The following is a 25,022-nucleotide window of genomic DNA, read 5'->3' on the forward strand; positions in this document are numbered from 1 at the left end:
TACATGATCCTATGATTTTTTGACACTATGTACCTATTGGAATTAATATTAGTCATCCTCAGGATGTGGATAGCGGTGAATACATTGGTGGAGGAGGGGCCACTGGCTTCTTCCAACAATCAGCATGTGAGACAGCAAATGTGAAGACATCACATCAGTGCTTCTGCTGTGTGGAGGGTAAGTGCACAAGAGCACAGCATCAGGGGAACGAGAGCGAGGTGAGTATGTGGCGGTTTTTGTTTTTAATTCCTATGTGTTTTGGCTCATACTGTATATAGGGGATATGTGGGGCTCATAAAATATACAGGAGGCTATATGGGGCTTATACTGTATATTTGAAGCTATTTGGAGCTCATAATTTATAAAGGAAGCCATGCAGGGCTCTTAAAGTATATAGGGGGCTATGGGAAGGATTAAATATTATATAGGAGGGTATGTGAGGGCTCAACATGTATATAGTAGGCTATATGGTGTTCATGCTGTATATAGGAGGCAATGTGGGGCTCATAGTGTACAGTCATGGCCAAAAGTTTTGAGAATGCTACAAATATTAGTTTTTACAAAGTCTACTGCTTAAGTTTTTCTAATGGCAATTTGCATATACTCCAGAATGTCATAAAGAGTGATCAGCTTAACAGCAATTACTTGCAAAGTCAATATTGGCTAAGAAAATGAACTTTAACCCCCAGAACACATTTCAACAGCATTGTATTCCTGCCTTAAAAGGAGCAGCTAACATTGTTTTAGTGATTGTTCCATTAACACAGGTGTGGGTGTTGATGAGGACAGGGCTGGCGATTAGTCATGATTAAGTAAGAATGACACCACTGGACACTTTAAAAGGAGGCTGGTGCTTGGTATCATTGTTTCTCTTCAGTTAACCATGGTTATCTCTAAAGAAACACGTGCAGCCATCATTGCTCTGCACAAAAATGGCCTAACAGGAAATAGTATCGCAGCTACATAGATTGCACCTCAGTCAACAATCTATCGCATCATCAAGAACTTCAAGGAGAGAGCTTCCATTGTTGCCAAAAAGGATCCAGGGCACCCAAGAAGGACCAGCAAACGCCAGGACCGTATCTTAAAACTGTTCCAGCTGTGGGATCGGACTACCAGCAGTGCCGAGCTAGCTCAGCAATGGCAGCAGGCTGGTGTGAGTGTTTCTGCACGCACTGTGAGGCAGAGACTCTTTGAGCAAGGCCTGGTTTCAAGGAGGGCAGCAAAGAAGCCACTTCTCTCCAGAAAACACATCATGGACCGACTGATATTCTGAAAAATGTACAGGGAGTGGACTGCTGAGGACTGGAGTAAAGTCATTTTCTCAGATGAATCCCCTTTTCGATTGTTTGGGACATCTGGAAAACAGCTTATTAGGAGAAGACGAGGTGAGCGCTACCACCAGTCTTGTCTCATGCCAACTGCTAAGCATCCTGAAACGATTCATGTGTGGGGTTGCTTCTCAGCCAAGGGAATCGGCTCACTCACAGTCTTGCCTAAAAACACAGCCATGAATAAAGAATGGTACCAGAATGTCCTCCAAGAGCAACTTCTCCCAACTGTCCAAGAGCAGTTTGGCGCCCAACAATGCCTTTTCCAGCATGATGGAGCACATTGCCATAAAGCAAAGGTAATCACTAAATGGCTCATGGAACAAAACAGAGATTTTGGGTCCATGGCCTGGAAACTCCCCAGATCTTAATCCCATTGAGAACTTGTGGGCAATCATCAAGAGACGGGTGGACAAACAAAAACCAACAAATTCTGGCAAAATGCAAGCATTGCTTATGCAAGAATGGACAGCTATCAGTCAGGATTTGGTCCAGAAGTTGATTGAGAGCATGCCAGGGAGAATTGCAGAGGTCCTGAAGAAGAAGGGTCAACACTGCAAATATTGACTTGCTACATTAAATCATTCTGTCAATATAACCTTTTGGTACTCATAATATGATTGCAATTATATTTCTGTATGTGATGTAAACATCAGACAAACACAATTAAAAACCAGAGGGCAACAGATCATGTGAAAAATAATTTTGGTGTCATTCTCAAAAGTTTTGGTCATGACTGCAGAGAGGAGTAAATAATAGGCTATGTGTGGCTCATAATTTACATAGCAGGCTCTGTGATTGCTCATCACAGAGGGCTAAAAAAAAGGGGATTTTTTTAATAATGCTAAAACAACGTGTTTCGGTTACTTTGAGCCTTCATCAGGTTAAAATAAGAATAAAATTGTTCCATTTATATAGATAAAGCTTCTGTTAGTGTTGTACCTGGGTGTTTGGGTATGCTGCATGAGATCTTCCCCTCTGCTATTATACTCATCTGTGGAGCCCCAAGCAAGGTATTCTCCATAGCCTCTCATATCAGTGGAAGACCAAACTGGGACAACTCAGTCAAACTGGCAGGAGATATCTATATGTACCACCCCCAAGTCAGCAGCCGGCTGCTCGGATCCGATCCGCGGTGGCTCGAGGGGCGTCCGGACCCGGGGGTCGTGCGGCCACTCAAATGAAGGGGGTATTTACAGGGTATGGTGTATTTAAAGTTCGTGATGCCACCCATGGTGTGTGGTAAGGTGGGGTACCACTGCTGCCGCTGGGGAATACCTGGGATGATGACGGGGAAAGCCAGGTGTTGCGACCCTCCACGGGCAGGGGGAATGCCCCGGAACTCGGTGATGGTATTGGGGAGTGCCATTGGGGGTGAAAGGGTCAATTGTGTACTCACTAAGTCCATAAAGCTGACACCGACAACTTGGCAAACCAAAGTTCTGGACACCGCTGCCGCCGAGGGGAGCTCATTTGGGTCCTGTCCCCAGTGGTGTTGCCTGATGATCTGTGACCTTCTCTCTGGCACTTTGGTTACTTCTTAGTTGGCCTCGGTAGCTTAAAACTAATCGGGTCCCGCTCCCCAATGTGGCTAACTGAGGGAGCTTACTCTCAGGGTTCACGCTTGGGATTTTCTGGACCGTTTGAGTGTAAAGTCCTATCCACCTCGTTGCGCTAGTACCCCGATTTTGGAGCTGGTGGAGAGCGGATCTTGAAGGCTCCGTTCTCGTCGGGTAAATTGTCAGGTTGCCTGAAGCTACTCCCTGATCTAGGGTCCACGTACCCCGTCGTGCCCTGGTCCCAGCCCAGTGATGGTACAAGGCCGCCGGCTGTGCTCCTTGATAGTTCAGTGCCCCTTGTCATGATCCCCTACGACCGGGGGTCCAGCTTCTACTAGGCCCAGACCACCGTCTGCCACCTAGTTACTTCCAAGGAACCCGGCTCCTGACCTCCTCTCTCCTTCACCTCCAACACTACACTGGCCTACTCCTGACACTCTTGACCTCCCCTTACCAACCCCCCAAGTTGGCGACCCTATTCCACTATGGCCGTCCATTGGTGTGTCTGCTGGGTGTGGTGCCGAGTGTTCCTAGGATTTTGATTAGCTGGTTTTGGCAACACCATAAGTTGGGGACCCATAACCAAGAAGGAGTTGGATATTGCACAGAAGGGCAGATTGCACAATACCCTGTGATGACCTGATAGGCCAGGGTGTCACATTCCCCCTTGGTTAAACGTAGCTCGTCACCCAGCTACAGGACATCAGAAGTTTATTTATTTATTTTTTTTTTCAAACTGTGAAAATAGAAAATATAAAATGAAACATTTTTATTTACACAATACATCCCTCATTAGGGAGGCTGGCACTTAAACGTTACTGGAAACTTTGCGAGTTCATCATTCCAACGGTGGAACGCTACCGGTTTCAGTAGTAGCGGAGGCTCAACCTGCTCCGTTGCAGCCTCTTCCTGAAACAGTCCAGTCCCAATGTACCGGATCCCATTAACCCGCCACCCAAACAACCTGACCCCCTGCAAACCTATTGTGGGTCCATGACCAGGTTAAGGTCCCGGGCGTTGTAATAGACGACTCTGGTGGGCACAGGAGGTGCAACTATTTACAAAAACACAAGTTCGTGTTGGTCACAACCAGTCCTGTGACCATGGTCCATTTTTACTATATATACTTAACGAAGTCCATGTACCGAGTGTACACTCTATGAAAATCTTCTTGCAAATCAGGTAACTTTTACTCTTTTCATTCAGACCCTGTTGATTAGACACTCATTTTCTAACAATCTCTACATGAAAAATAACAAACTTTGAAATATAACAAACGAAACACCGATACCTAGCAATTCTGTTATTACATTAGGCATTACTGAACTACCGGGTCCCATAGCCACACTTCCTTGCGACTGTGTACTATGGACGCCGGCATAGTCTCTTCTTCTGGTATCTTGTATTTGGTCACCTCAAGGGCATACCAGCCCCACTTTCCATAATACTCGGGGTGTCCCCTGGGGAGGTGCTGTGCAATGTCCCGTCGTGACACGAACACCCCAGCTGTGAGGCCTGCCTCCCGGATGAACCCCCATACCTGCACGGGGTCAAAACGGTCCACCAGACGACGGCACCGTGGCCCCCGGACCGGATTAGTGAAGCAGCGCTCCTCACTTGTTCTTTATCCTCTCGGTTGCGGGTGGCAAGTTCCCATTGTCGTCGATCTTGTGTCGTTATCTCCATCTGTAATTTCTGATGATGTAGTTCCCAGTAAGGGGCATCAGCGTGCGGCTTTGGCTCCCTAGCTGGCTCTGGCTTTAGGTGCACTCTTGCGGCTCCAACAGCCGTTGGGACATCGCGTGGCGATGGAACTGGCAGGTCTTCAGGCTCCACCTGAGCCATTGTAAGCAGAGACACCGACTGCTCCACAGCCGGGGTTGCAGAGTACGGGTGCTCCACCTCTAAGGACAGGCCCGGTGATGCAGCCGGGTCTGGTCTGGCCGTTGTCGGGGTGACCGCTGTCGTGACCGGGTCGAGGGATGGAATCGGGGTTGCTGCAGCTGGAGCTTCGTAAATAGGAGCAGAAGGTTCCGCTGCCAGGGTTGAAGTAGGTAGCTTGACGTTCGCCGAGGACGAGGTTGGTGGTGGTGGTGTGCTCACTGGGAGCGGGGGCGGTCTGGATCCCACAGCCGCATTGGCCGGATTAGGGTAATCAACAGGGACAGTGTAACCGCTTACCCTCTCTTCACGTGGGATTTCGATCTCATGGGCTCGCACCGCCATCGCCAGGTTCCTCATCTCTACCTTTCAGTGATCCAGTATGAACAGGAACTGCATCCGCAGTCATTTTGGCGCAAAAAGATGGCGGAAGATGGTGGAATTGGCGGGAAACAAGGTTTTTGACTCGCGGTTTCGGTCTTCAAGGCGCACGTCACCCAGGTAAGTGGGTCCTGCTCGTATCCTATTTGTGACGCCAGGAATTTGAGGTGTGCCTCCCCCACGTCAGCAGCCGAGCTGCTCGGGTCCGGATCCGCAGTGGCTCGAGGGGCATCCGGACCCGGGGGTCATGCAGCCACTCAAATGAAGGGGGTATTTACAGGGGATGGTGTATTTAAAGTTTGTGATGCCACCCATGGTGTGTGGTAAGGTGGCGTACCACCGCTGCCGCTGGGGAGTAGCCAGGGTGATGACGGGGAAGCCAGGTGTAGCGACCCTCCACGGGTAGGGGGAATGCCCCGGGGCCTCGGTGATGGTATTGGGAAGTGCCGTTGGGGGTGAAAGGGTCAATTGCGTACTCGCTCAGTCCATAAAGCTGACACCGACAACTTGGTAAACCAAAGTTCTCGACACCGCTGCCGCTGAGGGGAGCTTGTTTGGGTCCCGTCCCCAGTGGTGTTGCCTGATGATCTGTGACCTTCTCCCTGGCACTTTGTTTACTTCTTAGTTGGCCCCGGTAGCTTAAAACTAATCGGGTCCCGCTCCCCAATGTGGCTAACTGAGGGAGCTTGCTCTCAGGGTTCACGCTTGGGATTTTCTGGACCGTTTGAATAGAAAGTCCTATCCCCATCATTGCGCTAGTACCCTGATTTTGGAGTGGGTGGAGAGCGGATCTTGAAGGCTCCGTTCTCGTCGGGTAAATTGTCAAGTTGGCTGAAGCTACTGCCTGACCTAGGGTCCACGTACCCCGTCATACCCTGGTACCAGCCCGGTGATGGTATAAGGCTGCCGGCTGTGCTCCTCGACAGTTCCATGCCCCTTGTCATGATCCCCTGCGACCGGGGGTCTAGCTCCTACTAGGCCCAGACCACCGTCTGCCACCTAGTTACTTCCAAGGAACCCGGCTCCTGACCTCCTCTCTCCTTCACCTCCAACACTACACTGGCCTACTCCTGACACTCCTGACCTCCCCTTACCAAACCCCCAAGTGGGCGACCCTATTCCACTCAGGCCGTCCACTGGTGTGTCTCGTGGGAGTGGTGCCGAGTGTTCCTAGTATTTTGATTAGCTGGTTTTGGCAACACCATAAGTTGGGGACCCGTAACCAAGGAGGAGTTGGATATTGCACAGAAGGGGAGATTGCACAATACCCTGTGATGACCTGATAGGCCAGGGCGTCACATATGCCTTATGAATTTCCCAAAATTGTGAGTGCAATTTATAAGTTTTATCTATTATATACTTCATTATATTTAGATATAGTGTCTCCTTCCCTACCCCTTCTGTCTTCTCTTACAGGGGAGCCTTTTCTCAATATTATTATTGTGAACAGTTAAGCAAGTTGAAGATGAAATGATCACTAAAAGGCATAAAGATTAGTAATAGTGAACATGCTTGGCGCTCAATACAGCATTAGTGTGGTTAAAATATTTTTATTAGAAAGGTTATATAACAAATAAAGGAAGGGAAGGAATTAAAGATGTTATACAATTAGTATAAGCCGTTGTATAGATATTTCTTATGAACTATAAATTATTATCATACATGTTTCTATGGATAGCAAGGTGGGGAAATGTATGTAGGGAAACGAGGTATAGGGGAGTCGAGTAAATTTATTAGGGAATCTGGAAAGTGGGTAAGGGGTATTAGGAGGGAATAGGGTATAGGAGAACCATAACATATAACACTCTAAATCTAAAATGACCATAAACTAATATAGTCAATATTATTAATATAAGATCAAACAAAGATATCTATTGCATGGAAGACCACAATCAATAAAGAAACTAAACTTCTAATAATAAGAGAAAAAAAGAAGAAAAAAAGGTGTAATTAGAGAAGAATTAAATTAGACTAGAGAGCAAATGTGCAAACGTTTGAAGTATTAACTATATAGACTGGTAAGCCAACTAAAGGCCACTTTACACACAGAGATAAATCTGCGGCAGATCTGTGGTTGCAGTGAAATTGTGGACAATCAGTGCCAGGTTTGTGGCTGTGTACAAATGGAACAATATGTCCATGATTTCACTGCAACCACAGATCTGCCAAAGATTTATCTCTACGTGTAAAGTGGCCTTAAGTCATGATATACCATGGTGGTAATTGTTCCAGAGATTCCATTGTCTGTAGTACTTGGGAAAATAATTATTTAAGGTTGCATGTTGTTTTTCAAACTCATTACTTTTGGGCTATTGAATTAATTATTTGGGTAATGTTTGGAGGGAGGGGATTTTTCCAATGGGCTACAATTAAGGATTTAGTGGTAAGAAAAATATGAATAATAAGAAATTTAGAGGAAGGGTCTAATAAGTCTAAAGGCCACTTTACACGCAACAACATCACTAACGAGATATCGCTGGGGTCACAAAATTTGTGACGCACATCCGGCTTCGTTAGCGACGTTGTTGCGTGTGACACCTACAAGCGACCGCTAACGATCCTAAAAATGGCAAAAATCATTGATTGTTGAGACGTCGTTCCTTTCCCAAATATCGTTGCTCATTTTGGATACAGATTGTTCGTCGTTAATGAGGCAGCACACAGCACTACGTGTGACACCCCGGGAACGACAAGGAACAGCGTTCCTGCGTCCTCTGGCAACGAGGTTGGAGTGATGTTATTGCGGCTGCTCTCCGCCCCTCCGCTTCTATTGGTGGTCCGCTGTGTGACGTCACTGTGATGCCACATGAACCTCCCCCTTAAAAAAGAGTTTGTTCGCCGGCTACAGCAACGTCATTAGGAAGGTGTGTGCGTGTGACGCGTACTAGCGATATTGTTCGCCACGTGCAGTGATTTGCTAGTGACGCACGCACGACGGGGGCAAGTGCGATCGCTAGCGACATTGCTAGCGATGCTGCAGCGTGTAAAGCGGCCTTTAGTCTAGTAAGAAGAGAGCCAATTGGGGAGTTAGAACTATGTTGGAATGAGTAATGCTATTTACTAAATTAGAAATGTCCTTCCATAAAGTTTTTAATACTGGGCATTCCCAGAAGATATGAGTTAAGTTTCCATTGTCATTACAGTTCCTCCAGCATAAAGAATTATTAGTATTAAATTTATGCAATCTTGACGGGGTATAGTACCAACAAGGGAGCAATTTGTAATGTGATTCTAAAAGAGAGGCACATATAGAAGAGGAGTTAGTCGCTTGCAGGGAATTTTGCCAACACAGAGGGTGGACGGGGAGGCAGTGAACATTCACAAGGTTCGCCAATTTCTACTGAAGACTAGTCTGCATTTTGTTAAAAAATGTCAGAGTCAAAAACATTTAATCATTCATAAACTAACCTTGTCGGCAACTGATTAGAGCTCAACTTTACATTTGTACAAGTAAAATTAAACGTTGATCATTGCTATGGGAAACAAGCCTTGAATGCTTATTGACTGCCAGCAAAGATCCGCCTACTGCATTTTAGCAACTAAAATAACACTCTGATTCACCACTTTGCAGCAGAATTCTGAAAGAACACTGTTTGAAATGGCAGGAATCTTTAATGCAACACACATGACTGTACTATTGTAGATGCTTCCTTCTCGCTATGCACTAATCCCTTCATCCCACAGATTCCCCTTTGAATGATGACATGACACCCGCTTGGATAATTTGGCCAAATCGGCCTTTATTATACAAACATGACATTAAATAAATATCTTTCTTTAAAGCGAGGAGGGTTCTTGGAGCTCCAAAACCTGGCGGACGTTCCCATAAAATTGATAAACCATCCGGAGTTGTCCCCAGCCGCAAACGACCACAAGCTCGGGGACACCATGACCGGAAAACCATTTCCCTAACACCGACTCCCAGGGGACCCCACCCTGGAGAGCCCCAAAGTCTGCCAGGTAATTACCATTCCAAATAAAAGAAGGGGGGTTACCATCCACCTGATGTACAACCCCCCACCACCATTTTACCACCAACTCCAAGAACCCCACCTCACTACCGCCACCACGAGCATTACCTGAGACCTCATAATGCGAGTCACCCCACCAACAAAGCGCTCGCTCCACCTTCCTGAACACCTGCTAACCACAGGTGCATCCACCGCGCCAACCTGTCCGTTCCAAGCCAAGAAACTCCCCACTTCCCTATCCACCTTAATTTCAGTCCTGTCGATCCCCTCTATCGACCGAACCACCAGTAAGGTTTTGTAGGCACAATATCCGACCGCATCATCTTCACCTCTCGGGGAGGCGGAGCATAGCTGCAGTAAACCTTGGCAAATAACTCCAATTTAATCCCCCATAGGGGGATATCCCCACATCATTTTCACCCGTGTGCAACACCAGCACATCGGGGGCAGGATCCAACCTTAAAATGGTGAAAATCCAGTGTTACCGTAGACCACTCATACCTGGAACCAGATCCAAAGCACTAGAACGTGATCTCTCAACCAACCCAGCTGGCACTCATTCCTCCCCTCATCTGCCATCAGCCCCCCCCGAATTCAGGGCAGTGACCCAATTATCCAACCAGTGGTGCACCGCCTAGTAGAACGTAGAAAAAACGGGGGGGGGAACATTTTTCCTTTTTTTTTTTTTTTTTGTTTTTTTTTTTGTTTTTTAAATTATACTTTTTGCAGGAAGTCCCCCACTTTTCCACCTTGGTTGAGGCCCAAGGCCACCAATGGGTCTGAGCGATCACCCCCCCAACAAAAATAAATACCCCCTGCAACCCTCTACCGACCGCCTTATCAACCTCTTTACTGCTCACAACCTGACCCCCCCATTTTTTAATATTTATTTAAGATGTATTAAGTTTGACCATTCCAACCAAACATTCCATGGGGTAGGTTAACCCCACAACAACCTGACTCAACATGCCACCTCCACTTGACGATGGAGCCACCAATTCCCCTAATTCCCCAAAGAGCAACTAAGAACAACTAGCCGAAAACCACTTCACCTCAAATGGGGGAATTACTCACTGGTCTTGGCAGTGCCCACTGTTCCAAGCAATTAACCAGTCCAGTTACATAGTTACATAGTTACTTAGGTTGAAAAAAGACCTAGGTCCATCTAGTTCAACCTTCCTCCACCAGTTAAAGGACTCATCCCGCAAATCCCTCAAAATTTGCACTAAACAGTTTAATGACATCAACCAGACATTGAAACTTACAACCAGTATTGGTCCTGAGCCATAAATTATTAACCTCAGACCTTCCTTCAGCCGACACCCTACGTAACCAACACAGCAGTGCCCCTACCAAATCCTCCTCAGACTCCCCCGTGCCGAATTCCTGACTCCGATCCCCCGTTGCCTCACCAATCCGCCTCATATGCTAACCTAGTACCCCCAGCAAAGGATACTGTAATGCATAATAAGCCTAGTGCCCAAATACCACCTCACAAAGCTCCTCCGGCCACTTGCAGCTGGTGGACTCTGCCTCTAGTGCCAGGTACCAAAAGCTATCCCACTATCATTGAAAAAGAGCATTAACGCTAATTTCCAAACACCTGGTGCCTGCGCTGCCACTATCTTTGTACTTCTTTGTACTAAAGCAAAAAGGCGCCGTAACCCAAAATGCCTCCATAGCCCTGTTAACGGAGGAGAAACACCAAAAATTAGTTGCCAAAACACCTGTTGACGCAACGAAAACTGATGTTTTTATTGCTGAAGTAGTCCCCCCAATTGGAACTAGCCACTACCAAGAAAAACTCGAACAAAATCCGATTTTTGGTAAAATACTGCCTCCACCCAAGATTGTGGCTCTATGTCCATCCCCCATTTGCCCTGCTGAAAGCTCTGTCAACTAACCCAACCTGCCGCTACAGTAAAAGTTCACAATCAAAATAGACCACAAGCTTCAAAACCCTAACGACCATCCATTATAACTACCCAGGAAAATATATCCTGGCCCCCACTGCCAGGTCGTTGAAGAATTCCTCCGGCAACCGTATACAAAGCGTGGGGGCCTTGCCCCCGCCATAGCCACCTTCTCACTACCCGAAAAAATTCCGGCTATGGGCACATGCAAAAGCAAATTAAAGCATGCCCAGCAACAACCAAAGGTCTGCCACTGCATTTGATTTTTCTTATTTATTTTTTTAAATATATAACCCGCTTTGCCCACTTCAGTGAGGAAAGACACACTTCCTTGTCCCGTAACCTGTACTCAATCCCCCCCTGCTCTCCATCCTCCTAGAATCAATGGAGATTCCCAAGATGTTCAGACAATTGCCAGGGCCCTTCTTCCTCTCCTGGCAAACTGCTGAACTATCCATGCCCTAGCCCTTAGCAAAGATGGCAAAAAAAAAAATGGGGAGCTGACCGCCCCATGTACAGAAAGTTGTTGTCTTATTTTTTTTTTTTTTTTTTTTTTTTTTTTTGAGGTAAGACATCATCAGCAACCCAGCCATACTGCAACCCCCCATTCTAGAAATGAACCAAACCCTTCCAATAGGCACAAGAAAATAGGGCAAATCATAAGTAAACACCAGATCACAAAATATGAACCATCCCCAAAACAACCTAACAAATGCCTGCTGTCAGGACGCCCTGGCAACGAATGGCATGTCAGAAACGATAACTCACAAGTGACCCGGAATTTATTCGGCTCCTTCTTCTGCACTACCCCTAACGAAGAAAAACCACCAGAACCAGAAATGGCAGAGATAAAACTGAACCGCCCAATACCTGCACGATACCTCGCACCAAAATTATTATTATATTTTATATATATTTACTATTATTATTATTATGATTCTAGAACCCACCGCAGCCTGAACCCTGGTATCTCAACGAGCCGTAAGGCCCCATCACACACAAGGACAAATCCCCGGCAGATCCGCGGCCACAGCGAAACCCCGGACACACCGCTCCATCTGTACACAGCCACAAATCTGGCACTGATTGTCCGCAACTTCACCGTGACCACCGATCCGCCGCAGATCCATCCCCGCGCGCGACAAGACCCCCAAGGATTCATGCAGTGTCACCCATCCTTCCACTGCCTGAACTGCCCATCATTTCAACACCGGGTGTGATCGCCACAAAACCAATGAACCTTCCTTGTAGCAGAACACCCCTGAACAATTCTCAGGCCCCCCCCCTTTTTTTTTTTTTTTTTTTTTTGTGTGTGTGCCTGGATGCTTGCAGAATGGCAAACACCTGAAGCCAGTTAACAAAATCGAAAGTTTAAACACTCACCCTTCTCTATCTGCCCTGACACCGCGACCCCCACCACAAGATGTGGCCTAACTTGATGACCAACCGGCGACCTGCCTCAATGCCCGACCCCCAAAACAGAAACGGGGGACCCCATTGACCCGACCTTTGCCTCCTCCACACGTTCCGGCAACTCCTTCCCAAACCCTAACATGCTGCAGACCCTACTAACTGACCCCACAGAGGCCCCCCAACATGCTAAAACTAAGACCGCCGCCATTTCCCCTGGGCCTAATAAAACACCTACCCAGGAAAATCGCACTAGATGAACACACAGAACATATAATTAAACTCACCAGGCTGCGTGGGGGCATGGGACCCACCAGCCGGAACACCCGATTCCAGCCGATGACTCTCCTCAGGATGTTGAGGCACTCAAGACGCTTAAGCAGCTTGCTTAGGGAGACCCCAGCAAGCCGCCGCGCTCAAACCTAGCGGGACCACCAGGGAGCAGACTACCTGTTGAACGATCTCCCAGGACGTGGATCATCCCCTCCTAGATGACGACCTCTTCCTCGACACGGACCTCATCCGCGAAGACGAGCCCCTCCGTGCTGCGGACCTCCAACATAAAGGCGACCTCTACCGTGATGACGACAGCCTCCTCCTCAATGCTGACCTCCTTCCAGATGCCGATCCCTGCGCCGACCTCCTTACCGATAACCATTACCGAGCTGAAAATGACCTCCACATTGACCTCCAGCCAGATGATGACCTCCGCACTGACCCCCACACTGAAAACGACCTTCACGCTGACCTCCAGCCAGATGATGACCTCCGCGCTGACCCCCTCACTGAAAACAACCTCCATGCTGACCGCCAGCCATATGATGACCTCCGTGCTGACCACCTCACTGAAAACAACCTCCCTGCTGCCCGCCAGCCAGATGATGACCTCCGCGCTGACCACCTCACTGAAAACAACCTCCATGCTGACCGCCAGCCAGATGATGACCTCCGCGCTGACCTCTGTCCCCGATGCCGACCTCTGCGCTGACCTCTGTCCCCCGATGCCGACCTCCGCGCTGACCTCTGTCCCCCGATGACGACCTCCGCGCTGACCTCTGTCCCCGATGACGACCTCCACGCCGACCTCTGTCCCCGATGACTACCTCCGCGCCGACCTCTGTCCCCGATGACTACCTCCACGCCGACCTCTGTCCCCGATGGCGACCTCCGCGCCGACCTCTGTCCCCGATGGCGACCTCCGCGCCGACCCCTGACCCCGATGACGACCTCCGCGCTGACCCCTGTCTCCGATGACGACCTCCGCGCTGACCCCTGTCCCCGATGACGACCTCCGCGCTGACCTCTGTCCCCGATGACGACCTCTGCGCTGACCTCTGTCCCCGATGACGACCTCCACGCTGCCCTCTGCCCCGATGACCTCTGTCTCTGAGTGTTTCTCCGGATGTCCAGTTGCTGCCACCACAAGCAGTCCCCCCACAGGTATATCACTGGGAAGGACCGCCGCCATCTTGTTGAAGCCCTGATCACTAGAGGCTTGAGCCAGAGCCTCGGTCACATGATACACCGAGGCCCCGCCCACCTCCGCAGGTCCCGGCTGCCTTGTAAGATTCCTCCCCTGTTCCATCTAGAAGCACAGGATGGAGAGATGGACAGGGAGGGTCCCCGGGGAGGGGGCTCTTGCAGCAGCACTGAGACCTCAGGAGCTGCTCCTGGTGGCAGACTGTCAGGCACACTCGCCCTGCGTGCCCACTGGGGAAGTGGATCTTCTGCAGCATCCCCCACAGCCGAACCTCCCAATATCTCCAGCACCTGTGCTCTGATGCAGCTCCATCCACGCTGCTGGCAGCCCCCTGCAGCTGCTCCAGAAGTTTTAAATCACCATGATTACAGTCACAGCAGGAGACGAGGTGAAGGGGTCTCAGCACCTTTTCTGCTGGCTTCACATGCTGTTCTGATAGTACCCACCCCTTCTACTGATTCTATATTCCCAACTGACCACCCCTAGCACTTAAACCCAGCCCCCTAAACTTCTGACCCCCCACAGCCCGCGCTTTCTTTCCCTGCAACCAGTGTTAACCCCTCGTTGCCCTTCAAAGTCAGTCATGAGTCACTTTGCCCATGGCTCCGCTGTGGGCTCCGTTCAGCCTGTTGAACAAACAGTTTGGAAAATATAAGCCCACAAGGGCAGGTCCTTCCCTCTGTACCAGTGTCTACTGTAACTTATATCTGTATTTTATATGTAACCCCTTCTCATGTACAGCACCATGGAATCAATGGTGCTTTATAAATAATAATAATAATTTGCTTTTTTACTGCAGCTCTAGCAATTAGCTTTTGTTAAAAGAAGGGAGATTTTAGCTGCAATAGTGTGGGTGTGGATGGCCAGCAAATACATCATAATATATGCCTCAAAAGAGTGTTAGTACATTTCTTATGTTGGCACATAACAGCTGGAAGATGTGTCATTAGAGTAGTACGTCTCTTAATGACTTTGGCACATTTTACTCTAGTAGACACCTTATAGAGATTAGCATGCGAGATGCCAGGCCTGATAAATCCAGGCCACTGTGTTAATCTAGTCTAAGACCATGTTCACACATAGCATAAATGCTACATTTTTTTCTGGTGTGTTTTTAAGTACAGGAAATCTGCTGTGTATTAACAGTTTAAGGAAAACGGATGTGATTTAATGAAAAATACAAAGATGCCATCAAAGAGAACATTGTTGGTGGATTTTCTGTATATGCTTCTATAGAGAGCTTCAAAAAATAGATGTAAAAAACAACACAGTTGCATTTGTAAGTGCAAAATCCCAAAATTTCTGCACAAAAAAATGCTTCAAATTTGCACATAAGACATATAAAAGGATGAAAATTCATCAGAAAAATGGTGCAAAAAGTGCAATAAAGGGAGCAGATTGCTTTTAAATATTTGTGATGCAGACGCCTGCAGACAAAGCACAGTGGGGAAGAAAGCAGTGTTTTGACACATAAACATGGCTTTTGGGGGCATTCGTATATATCAGAATTTACAGAATAGTTTTACCACAATATGTTTTCTCATTAAAGTTGATATAATAATAGAAAAAAGTACCTTTTCCACAGCTGCAATGAGGACAAAACTTATAAACTCTTTAAAAAATCCTCTTTGAAGATGATCTGTTATATCTACAGTGAGCATGAAATGGTAGATTTGGCAGCTGTAGTAACACAGACTGAGCACAATTACAGAGGCCTGTAGATGAGAATATATGAAAATGTTACACAACTTGCAATGTAAAGAAAACCTGTCACTAGTTCAAATTCCCAGTTTTTGAGCTTATTTTAATCCCCACTGCTCCTTTGAGTAATCTGGGTTTCTTTTTTTTCTTTTCTACCATACACGTTTCAGAGATATGGCTAGTGATGTGGTCATACATCAGATGCAGTGATTCCATAGCTTTATCTTTCTGCTGGTATGCACAATCCTAACCACAAAATTATCTGCAGCTGAGTCTATGGGTTCTGATATATATATATGTATATATATATATATATATATATATATATATATATATATATATATATATATACAGTCATATGAAAAAGTTTGGGCACCCCTATTAATGTTAACCTTTTATCTTTATAACAATTTGGGGTTTTGCAACAGCTATTTCAGTTTCATATATCTAATAACTGATGGACTGAGTAATATTTCTGGATTGAAATGAGGTTTATTGTACTTACAGAAAATAATTTGACCGATGCAAAAGTATGGGCACCTCAACATAAAAGTGACATTAATATTTTGTAGATCCTCCTTTTGCAAAAATAACAGCCTCTAGTCGCTTCCTGTAGCTTTTAATGAGTTCCTGGATCCTGGATGAAGGTATATTTGACCATTCCTGTTTACAAAACAATTCCAGTGCAGTTACGTTTGATGGTCGTCGAGCATGGACAGCACGCTTCAAATCATCCCACAGATGTTCAATGATATTCAGGTCTGGGGATTGGGATGGCCATTCCAGAACATTGTAATTGTTCCTCTGCATAAATGCCTGAGTAGATTTGGAGCGGTGTTTTGGATCATTGTCTTGCTGAAATATCCATCCCCTGCGTAACTTCAACTTCGTCACTGATTCTTGCACAATATTGTCAAGAATCTGCTGATCCGTGATTTATTGGGACTTTTGCAGGAGAGTGAGAGTGACACCAGCAGGGGTAAGTTCCCTTATAAAAACAAGTCCAGTGTCACTCCTTCATTCTCAATAGCACCTTCCATTAAATTAATTTTTGAATTGGTCAAAGATGATTTTTTGAAATTGCCGGTGGGGAATCCTAGGGCCCCTAATCTCACCGTGTTGGAGAGAAAAGCTATCAACAGTTTGAAAACTAATAGCCATCTGGTTATCAAGGAAGCGGATAAAGGAGGCAATGTGGTGATCTGGCCTATAAACATGTATTTGGATGAGGCCTATAGGCAACTCAATAATCCAGCTTATTACAGCAGGTTGCCGTCTGATCCCACTGCCTCCTTTATGACAAGACTCCATCGCCTGTTGGACAGGGCGCACCAAGTTGGCATCATTTCTACAGATGAGAAAGCATTTATGCGGGTTGAGCATCCCATCATCCCGACCTTCTACATGCTGCCAAAGGTTCATAAATCTATCACTTCACCACCGGGAAGACCCATCGTTGCTAGTATAGGCAGCTTGGGCGAGAAGGCGAGTATCTATGTAGACTTCTTTTTGCAGCCCATTACCACTCGGTTGCCATCTTTTGTGCAAGACACTTCCAGTTTTATAGACATCTGTAGGAAGGTCACACTCCCATCGCAGGCACTATTGGTAACCTGCGATGTGGAGTCCCTATATTCCAACATAGGGCATGAGGATGGCATGCATGCGGTCTCTTACTTTCTGGATAATCAGGCACGCTCGGACCGCATGCATGATTCTTTCCTCATAGATCTACTGGACTTTGTGCTCAAGCACAATTATTTTCTATTTGATAGAAACTTTTACAGACAAGTCTCGGGCGTTGCAATAGGGGTCCGCTGTGCGCCGGCCTTCGCCAACCTATTTTTAGGTTGGTGGGAGGCCACACAGGTTTCCGTACTAGACACTTTTTGCAGCAGGGTTAGTCATTGGTATAGATACATCGATGACATATTCTTTATATGGTCTGGGTCTAAAGAGGAATGTGATGAGTTCATTGCAATGTTGAATGAGAACCCCTATAACATCTTTTTGACTCATCAGATCTCATCCTCTACAGTTCCCTTCTTGGATTTGCTTGTTTCAACTAAGGGGGACCACCTGATGACGACCCTATACAGAAAGCAGACAGCTACTAACAGTCTGTTAGAATTCCACAGCTTCCATCCACAACACGTGAAAAATGGAGTGCCAACGGGTCAGTACCTTCGTGTGAGACGAAATTGTTCAAACGACCAAGATTTTTACCAACAGGCGGTTCTACTCACCAATAGGTTCCGTTCCCGTGGTTATCCCAGGAGAGTGCTGTCCAAGGCATACCAACGAGCTTCATCTGAGACACAAGCTTCCCTGACCAAGACCACCCCTAAGCGCACTGATGGAAAGGTGAGGTTTATTACCACCTTTAACGATCGGTGGGGGGAAATTAGGAGCATACTACAGAATCGTTGGTCTGTGCTAACCTTAGATACACAGACATCAGATATGATACATCAGCGCCCTCAGATTACAGCCCGACGGGCCCCGAATCTGAGGGATCTCATCACAAGGAGCCATTTGGTGAGACCTATGACCAGGCTCAATCGTGGTGTGGTCCTAAAAGGATCTTTTCCATGTGGCGAATGTAATATCTGCAGCCACATGTTGCCTACATCTAATGTTTTTAACAACCCATACGACAACAAGGATCATGCCCTCACTGGATACATAAATTGCAAAACGCGGAATGTAGTCTACTGCTTGATTTGCCCGTGCAATTTAGTATATGTGGGACAGACAACACAGGAGCTTCGCAAGAGGATCCAAAAACATTTTTCGACGATCAATCTCGCACCATCGGATATAAGAAAGGGTAAAACCATCACCCCAGTGGCCTCCCACTTTATGACATACCATCGGAGTAGTACATCGGGCACACGTATTTTTGGGTTGCAAAAATACTTCGGAAATGGCAGAGGTGGCACATGCCATAGATGGCTATTACAACAGGAATCCAAGTGGATTTTTAATTTGCATTCTGTTTCTCCATTAGGCCTAAATGAGGAATTGCTGTTTACAGGATTCCTGGGCTAATTTACTACACGCAGAGTTCTTCGGTGGATACCTCGGTGGTTCCGGTCCCATCACAGACGGTCATTTAAAATACTGGAGTTCCTCTGTTCCTTTGGTCTTCTTGGATTCCGAATCGGCATATGGATACCCTTGAGGAAGTCAGGACCTGTTGCCACCACTGGACTGCTGGGCCCTGTTATCATTCGGATGGTTACTATTGTTGGCCTACTTTACAATTTTGGCATTTGATTGCCACTCTGGACACCTTGCCGCGGCCCATGGCTAGGCACAGATAACCATGACGCTTATCCAATGGAATACACTCCTTAGGGAGTTAACAAGATGTCGACATAGGACAACATGATTGCAGCATTGGAGAATTTTTTCTGGACTACATTGATCCTCTTAGAGACGTTGCTGCGGTGGTTACCCTTTAGGGCCTTGTGATTTGATCACGACATAAATTCAGGCTGGGTTGTCCTTTGACCTCCTCTTTCCTTTGGATCCTCTTAAATGGACTTCTAACATGATAAGTTAGGACTCCATGCATTTCTATTGGAGAGCCTCGGTCATGCACCACACTCCCTTCCTTCCTCCCCCCCCCTCCCCTCCCTCTCCCCCTCCCCTCCCCCACCCCCCCCCCCTCCTTCCCCCCCCCTTCCCTTCCCCCCCCCTCTCTTCCCCCCCCCACCTCCCCTCCCTCACCCCCTCTCCATGCATATTCTTATGGGCTAATACTGTACAATATACATGTGTTGTGTGTACGGTATGCCTTGTCCCCTGATTATTGCATACATAAGTGTCTATACATATATGTTATAGAGTCCTCCGTTGGGAGATATTTTTTATACCCCTGAGATATAAGATAAAAGGCATTTGGTTCTGTGTGTTTCGTTGGCCTTCAATATAATTCTGAGCATTATTGGTCATGCTTTACAGTTGGACGAACACACAGAGTTAAATACACACCAGGACAATGGACAATGTGGGACTACATATTGACATTGGTATTTACAGGTTGATCCTGTTTAAATTATATGGTTCTCAGCTAGAGGTTCCCCTCCCCCCCCCCTCCCCCACTCCCCCCTCCCCAAACCCCTTCCTTCCGTCCCCTTTTCCCCCCTCCCCACCCCGTTCTACCAACTCACTATGGTTAATTGATGATATCAATAGCATCCTTACTGGGTGTTCTTGATGGCTCGCATTAACAGTGGGGGCAATTGCCTTGTGGTACAACAGCACAGCACTTATTATATACATATGGGATGGTGGTATCGATCGTTTCATCATGTGGCACTACATAGATCGTGCCCACACTACAGACTGGTATGTTATGTATGGATCCTTAAGCATAATTTTATCTCATGTGAATATGACGGGGGTACCAGCTGTGCTGGACAACGGCGCGACAGTGCGCCTCCTTGGTATGTCGAGCCTCCACGCATGCGCTTACAGGTACAGCACTTGCGCTTTCATGACCCAGTTGACTCGCCGTCCATGCCCTTCTGCGCATGCGCTACTGATGACACACACGGTCCGGACCGCGCCTGCGCCAGCGTCATGACACAGGTGACTGACCTTACTTAACCTTAAATACCCCTCAAACTTTGTATGCTTACACTTTTCTTTCCCTGACGAAGCCGCAGCGGCGGCGATACGCGTGGGAACCCTGGTGCACCCACGTGCCCTGCCACGGTCTGCTCCTCTCGGCCTATAGCCCTATGGGTATAGCCTCCCCCTCGCTCTTTCCCCTTCCCCCCCCTCCCCTGGGGGCGATATAACCCATTGGTGTATCATTGCTGCTATTTGTGTGAGGGATTGAGCGGCCCATGCTGTATTATTGTATGCATTCATTTTGGTTGCCACCGGCCTAGGTCTTATATTAGCCTTATAGCCTTAAACCCCTTTTAAGGACCTTTGGGGTAACACTTCATATGTGGCATCATATATGTGTATGTGATTTCCTTGTGTCCAGGCATAGCATTCTATGTTGCATAAGATTGTTATTATTTATAACTGTTGTTAACTGCTATTCATGTGACCTGCTTTTCTGCTGGGACTTGCATACCATGCTCAATTGGAGGATGTGGGCATAACTAATTTTGGCAATGTATTAATGGATTACACGGGCACTTTACGGTCTGTATTGTTACAATTGTGGGAGCCAGGTTGTTGGTTTTATGGTTCACGGTTTTAATGGTGTTTTATTGTATGTAAGTGTACGAATAAAGGTTTTTTGATAATATACTTGGGTTGTGCGGACATGTGCAATGTCTTTTTCTCTTTGTGGCTGGAATCTGCTGATACTGAGTTGAATCCATGCGACCCTCAACTTTAACAAGATTCCCGGTGCTGGCATTGGCCACACAGCCCCAAAGCATGATGGAACCTCCACCAAATTTTACTGTGGGTAGCAAGTGCTTTTCTTGCAATACCGTGCTTTTTTGCTTCCATGCATAATGCTTTTTTTAAGACCAAACAACTCAATCTTTGTTTCATCAGTCCACAGGACCTTCTTCCAAAATGTAACTGGCTTATCCGAATGTGCTTTTGCATACCTCAAGCGACTCTGTTTGTGGCGTGCTTGCAGAAACAGCTTCTTTCGCATCACTCTCCCATACAGCTTCTCCTTGTGCAAAGTGCGCTGTATTGTTGACCGATGCACATTGACACCATCTGCAGCAAGATGATGCTGCAGGTCTTTGTAGGTGGTCTGTGGATTGTCCTTGACTGTTCTCACCATTCTTCTTCTCTGCCTTTCTGATATTTTTCTTGGCCTGCCACTTCTGGGCTTAACAAGAACTAAACCTGTGTTCTTCCATTTCCTTACTATGTTCCTCACAGTGGAAACTGACAGTTTAAATCTCTGAGACAACTTTTTGTATCCTTCCCCTGAACAACTATGTTGAATAATCTTTGTTTTCAGATCATTTGAGAGTTGTTTTTAGAAGCCCATGATGCCCCTCTTCATAGGAGATTCAAATAGGAGAACAACTTGCAAGTGGCCACCTTAAATACCTTTTCTCATGATTGGATACACCTGCCTATGAAGTTCAAAGCTCAATGAGGTTACAAAACCAATTTAGTGCTTTAGTAAGTCAGTAAAAAGTAGATAGGAGTGTTCAAATCAACAAATTGATAAGGGTGCCCATACTTTTGCATCGGTCAAATTTTGTTTAAATGCGGATTGCACATTTTCTGTTAGTACAATAAACCTCATTTCAATCCAGAAATATTACTCAGTCCATCAGTTATTAGATATATGAAACAGAAATGGCTGTTGCAAAAACCCAAATTGTTATAAAGAAATAAGGTTAACATTAATAGGCGTGCCCAAACTTTTTCATATGACTGTATATATATATATATATATATATATATATATATATATATATATATATATATATATACACACACACACACACACCGTGTGTCCACCCATAACCTGTCCACCGCCAGTAACTTGAGAATGGCGGCAGCTATAGGCATAGAGGTGGTGTCTAGGTATAGTAAAGTAGCCATGTGCTACGCAATGAAACCACCTATGGTGCCACCTGGTGGAAAACAACAGAGTTAGAATTTTTATCTCGACAACGGAATGAAATAGAGAAAAAAAGTGAATTGAAAAATTGTAGGGCATCATCAATTTAGTACGAATAGACACCTTGCATACCGAAATGCTATGATATGAAACCCATGACCCCCCCCAAAACATTGAATGCTGGTCACGCATATGGAGCTCATTTAACTTTAATGCTCAAAGTGGCCACTGTCAGCTGCAATGTACATCTGGACTCTGGACAGCATACTGTATCTTGCTGCACGTTGTGCAATACATCTGGACTCTGGACAGCATACTGTATCTTGCTGCACGTTGTACAATATGGTAGGTGACACATTTGCACAAGCATCTGTAATACGTTGTCGTAGGTCCTGCAATGTTGGTGGAGGGGTCGCATACACCTGCTGTTTGATTTGACCTCACAGAAAGAAGTCCAATGGGGTCAGGTTAGGTAAGCGTGGAGGCCACGCCATGCAGTCACCATACCCAATGACATGTAGGAAGGTCTCCATGAGGTATCGCTTCACGTCCGCAGCCTTGTAGGTTTTACACGTTCTAATCATAGCATTTCTGTATTTAAGGTGTGGATTCATATTGAATTGATGATTCTCTACAACTTTGTAATTCACTTTTTTTCTCAATCTCGTTTCGTTTTAGAGATAAAAATGCTAACTCCGTTGTTTTCCACCAGGTGGCGCTATAGGTGGTTTCATTGCATAGCGCATGGATACTTTACTATACCTAGACACCACTTCTATGACTATAGCTGCCGCCGTTCTCAGGTTAATGGCGGTGGACAGGATATGGGTGGATACACTGTACTGTAGATACACACACACAGGAGCTATGGCTTCTCCTTTACCTTCCCCCTCAGCTTCTCCAGATCAACTCACACAGAGACAAAAGTCTCCTTTCCTTCCCTGTTACGCCTAGAGACACGGTCAGGAGGTTCTACCAGGTTACCTGAATGACATATGAAAAGCAGGGCTGCCTCATTAACCCTTAACAAGCTCCTAATGGGAGAACATAACAGGTACATCACTTTGTGCACATATAAACCCCTTCTATGCACTGAATTCACATGTACATTATCTGCAAAGGGAAGTGTAAACAGAGTACAAACATTATAAAGGAGCTGGTAGCTCTTCTACATCTTAACACCACATATACCACAACTATGGAATATTATAGAACTATCAACAATAATGTAGCTTCATTAAAAAATATAATTATACCGTATTTGTGTTTGCTTATTTTAGATAGACAATGACTTCTTCCAAAGTCAATATTTAAATTAAAAATTTGTTTTTTTGTACCTATTTTTCAATGGAAATGTGCTCCCAACTTGTGGATAGTACAGCTTCTCAATGTCCATGCAGAGAGACTGGAAGCACGCTTTCCCCAGGGACACACTGCAACTTTATTAAAAGACTTTTCCTTGCCTCTCTGCAGCTTCACTATCTATCATTGTCACACTTGTCTGTACTCTGATCTGAGATAAAATGCTTCGATCAGAGCAATGACCAGTATAAGGCTATGTGCGCACACTGCGTTTTTTTGACGCTGCGTTTTTGTGCGTTTTTGGCTGCTAAAAACGCACAAAAATGCACCTGCGTCGAAAAAACGCGGCAAAAAACGCACGCGTTTTGCCGTGATTTGGTGCGTTTTTTTGCTGCGTTTTGCTGCGTTTTTGCTCACTGCGTCCTTATGCGTTTTTTATCAGTGAACAAAAAAAAAAAGGTCTGATGTCATTTCCTTCTTCAATGTGTTCTTCATTCTCCACTAGTGTATGCAGAAGAGCAGACAGCTGCAGAACTACAAGGCTCAGCATACTCCATCCAATAGTGTATGCAGGAGAGCAGACAGCAGCTGCAGAACTACAAGGCTCAGCATGCTCCATCCAGGACTGTATGCTTGAGGGAGAGTCAGGGGGAGCAGACCTACAAGGCTCAGCATCCTCCATCCAATAGTGTATGCAGGAGAGCATACAGCAGCTGTCGAACTACAAGGCTCAGCATCCTCCTTCCAGGACTGTATGCAGGATTTCTTTGCCCCCCCAAACAAAAAAAATGACGTGGGCTTCGCCATATTTTTGTATGCTAGTCGGGTACAGCAGGCAGGTACGGGCTGCCCCCAACCCCCAGCTGCCTAGTTGTACCCGGCTGGGAACCAAAAATATAGGGAAGCCCTTTTTTTTTTAAATTATTTCATGAATTTCATGAAATAATTTAAAAAAAAAAAATGACGTGAGCTTCGCCCAATTTTTGAGTCCAGCCGGGTACAACTAGGCAGCTGGGGATTGGAATCCACAGTGCAGGGTGCCCATGCTTTCTGGGCACCCCCGCTGTGAATTGCAGTCCCGCAGCCACCCCAGAAAATGGAGCTTTCATAGAAGCGCCATCTTCTGGCGCTGTATCCAACTCTTCCAGCTGCCCTGATGCCGGGTGGCTCGCCGGGTAATAATGGGGTTAGGGCTAGCTGTATAGCTGGACCTAAGCCCGAAATTCATGGTGTCACGCCAATATTAGACATGGCCACCATGAATTTCTAGTAAAGATAAAAAAAAAACACAACACACAGAAAAATATTTTTATTAGAAATAAAACACAACACAATTAGTGACTCCATCTTTATTGAAATAAAGAACCCCCCTCCGCAGTAATCCTGGGTCAGGGTCCCGCGCCGTCCAATCCGGATCCAATATCATCTGATCGGTTTGCTGGAAGGCAAAGCGATCAGATGATGTGTCAGGATCAAGTGCCTGAATCACATCACACAGCAGCTGATTGTATAAAAGCCGATT

The 25,022-nt window shown here is 46.3% G+C and overlaps 1 protein-coding gene across 1 annotated transcript in view; it reads right to left on the bottom strand.

Moving 5' to 3' along the window:
* The window catches only part of PKD1L1 (polycystin 1 like 1, transient receptor potential channel interacting), an 884,746-nt gene that overhangs the window by 73,735 nt on the left and 785,989 nt on the right, over positions 1-25,022 (bottom strand). The window contains exon 59 of the mRNA XM_075316120.1: positions 15,501-15,641. Within this exon, the coding sequence (XP_075172235.1) occupies positions 15,501-15,641 (141 nt within the window). The remainder of the gene's footprint in view (positions 1-15,500; positions 15,642-25,022) is intronic.

This window comes from Anomaloglossus baeobatrachus, chromosome 6 (assembly GCF_048569485.1).
Source record: "Anomaloglossus baeobatrachus isolate aAnoBae1 chromosome 6, aAnoBae1.hap1, whole genome shotgun sequence".
Taxonomy (NCBI): Eukaryota; Metazoa; Chordata; class Amphibia; order Anura; family Aromobatidae; genus Anomaloglossus; species Anomaloglossus baeobatrachus.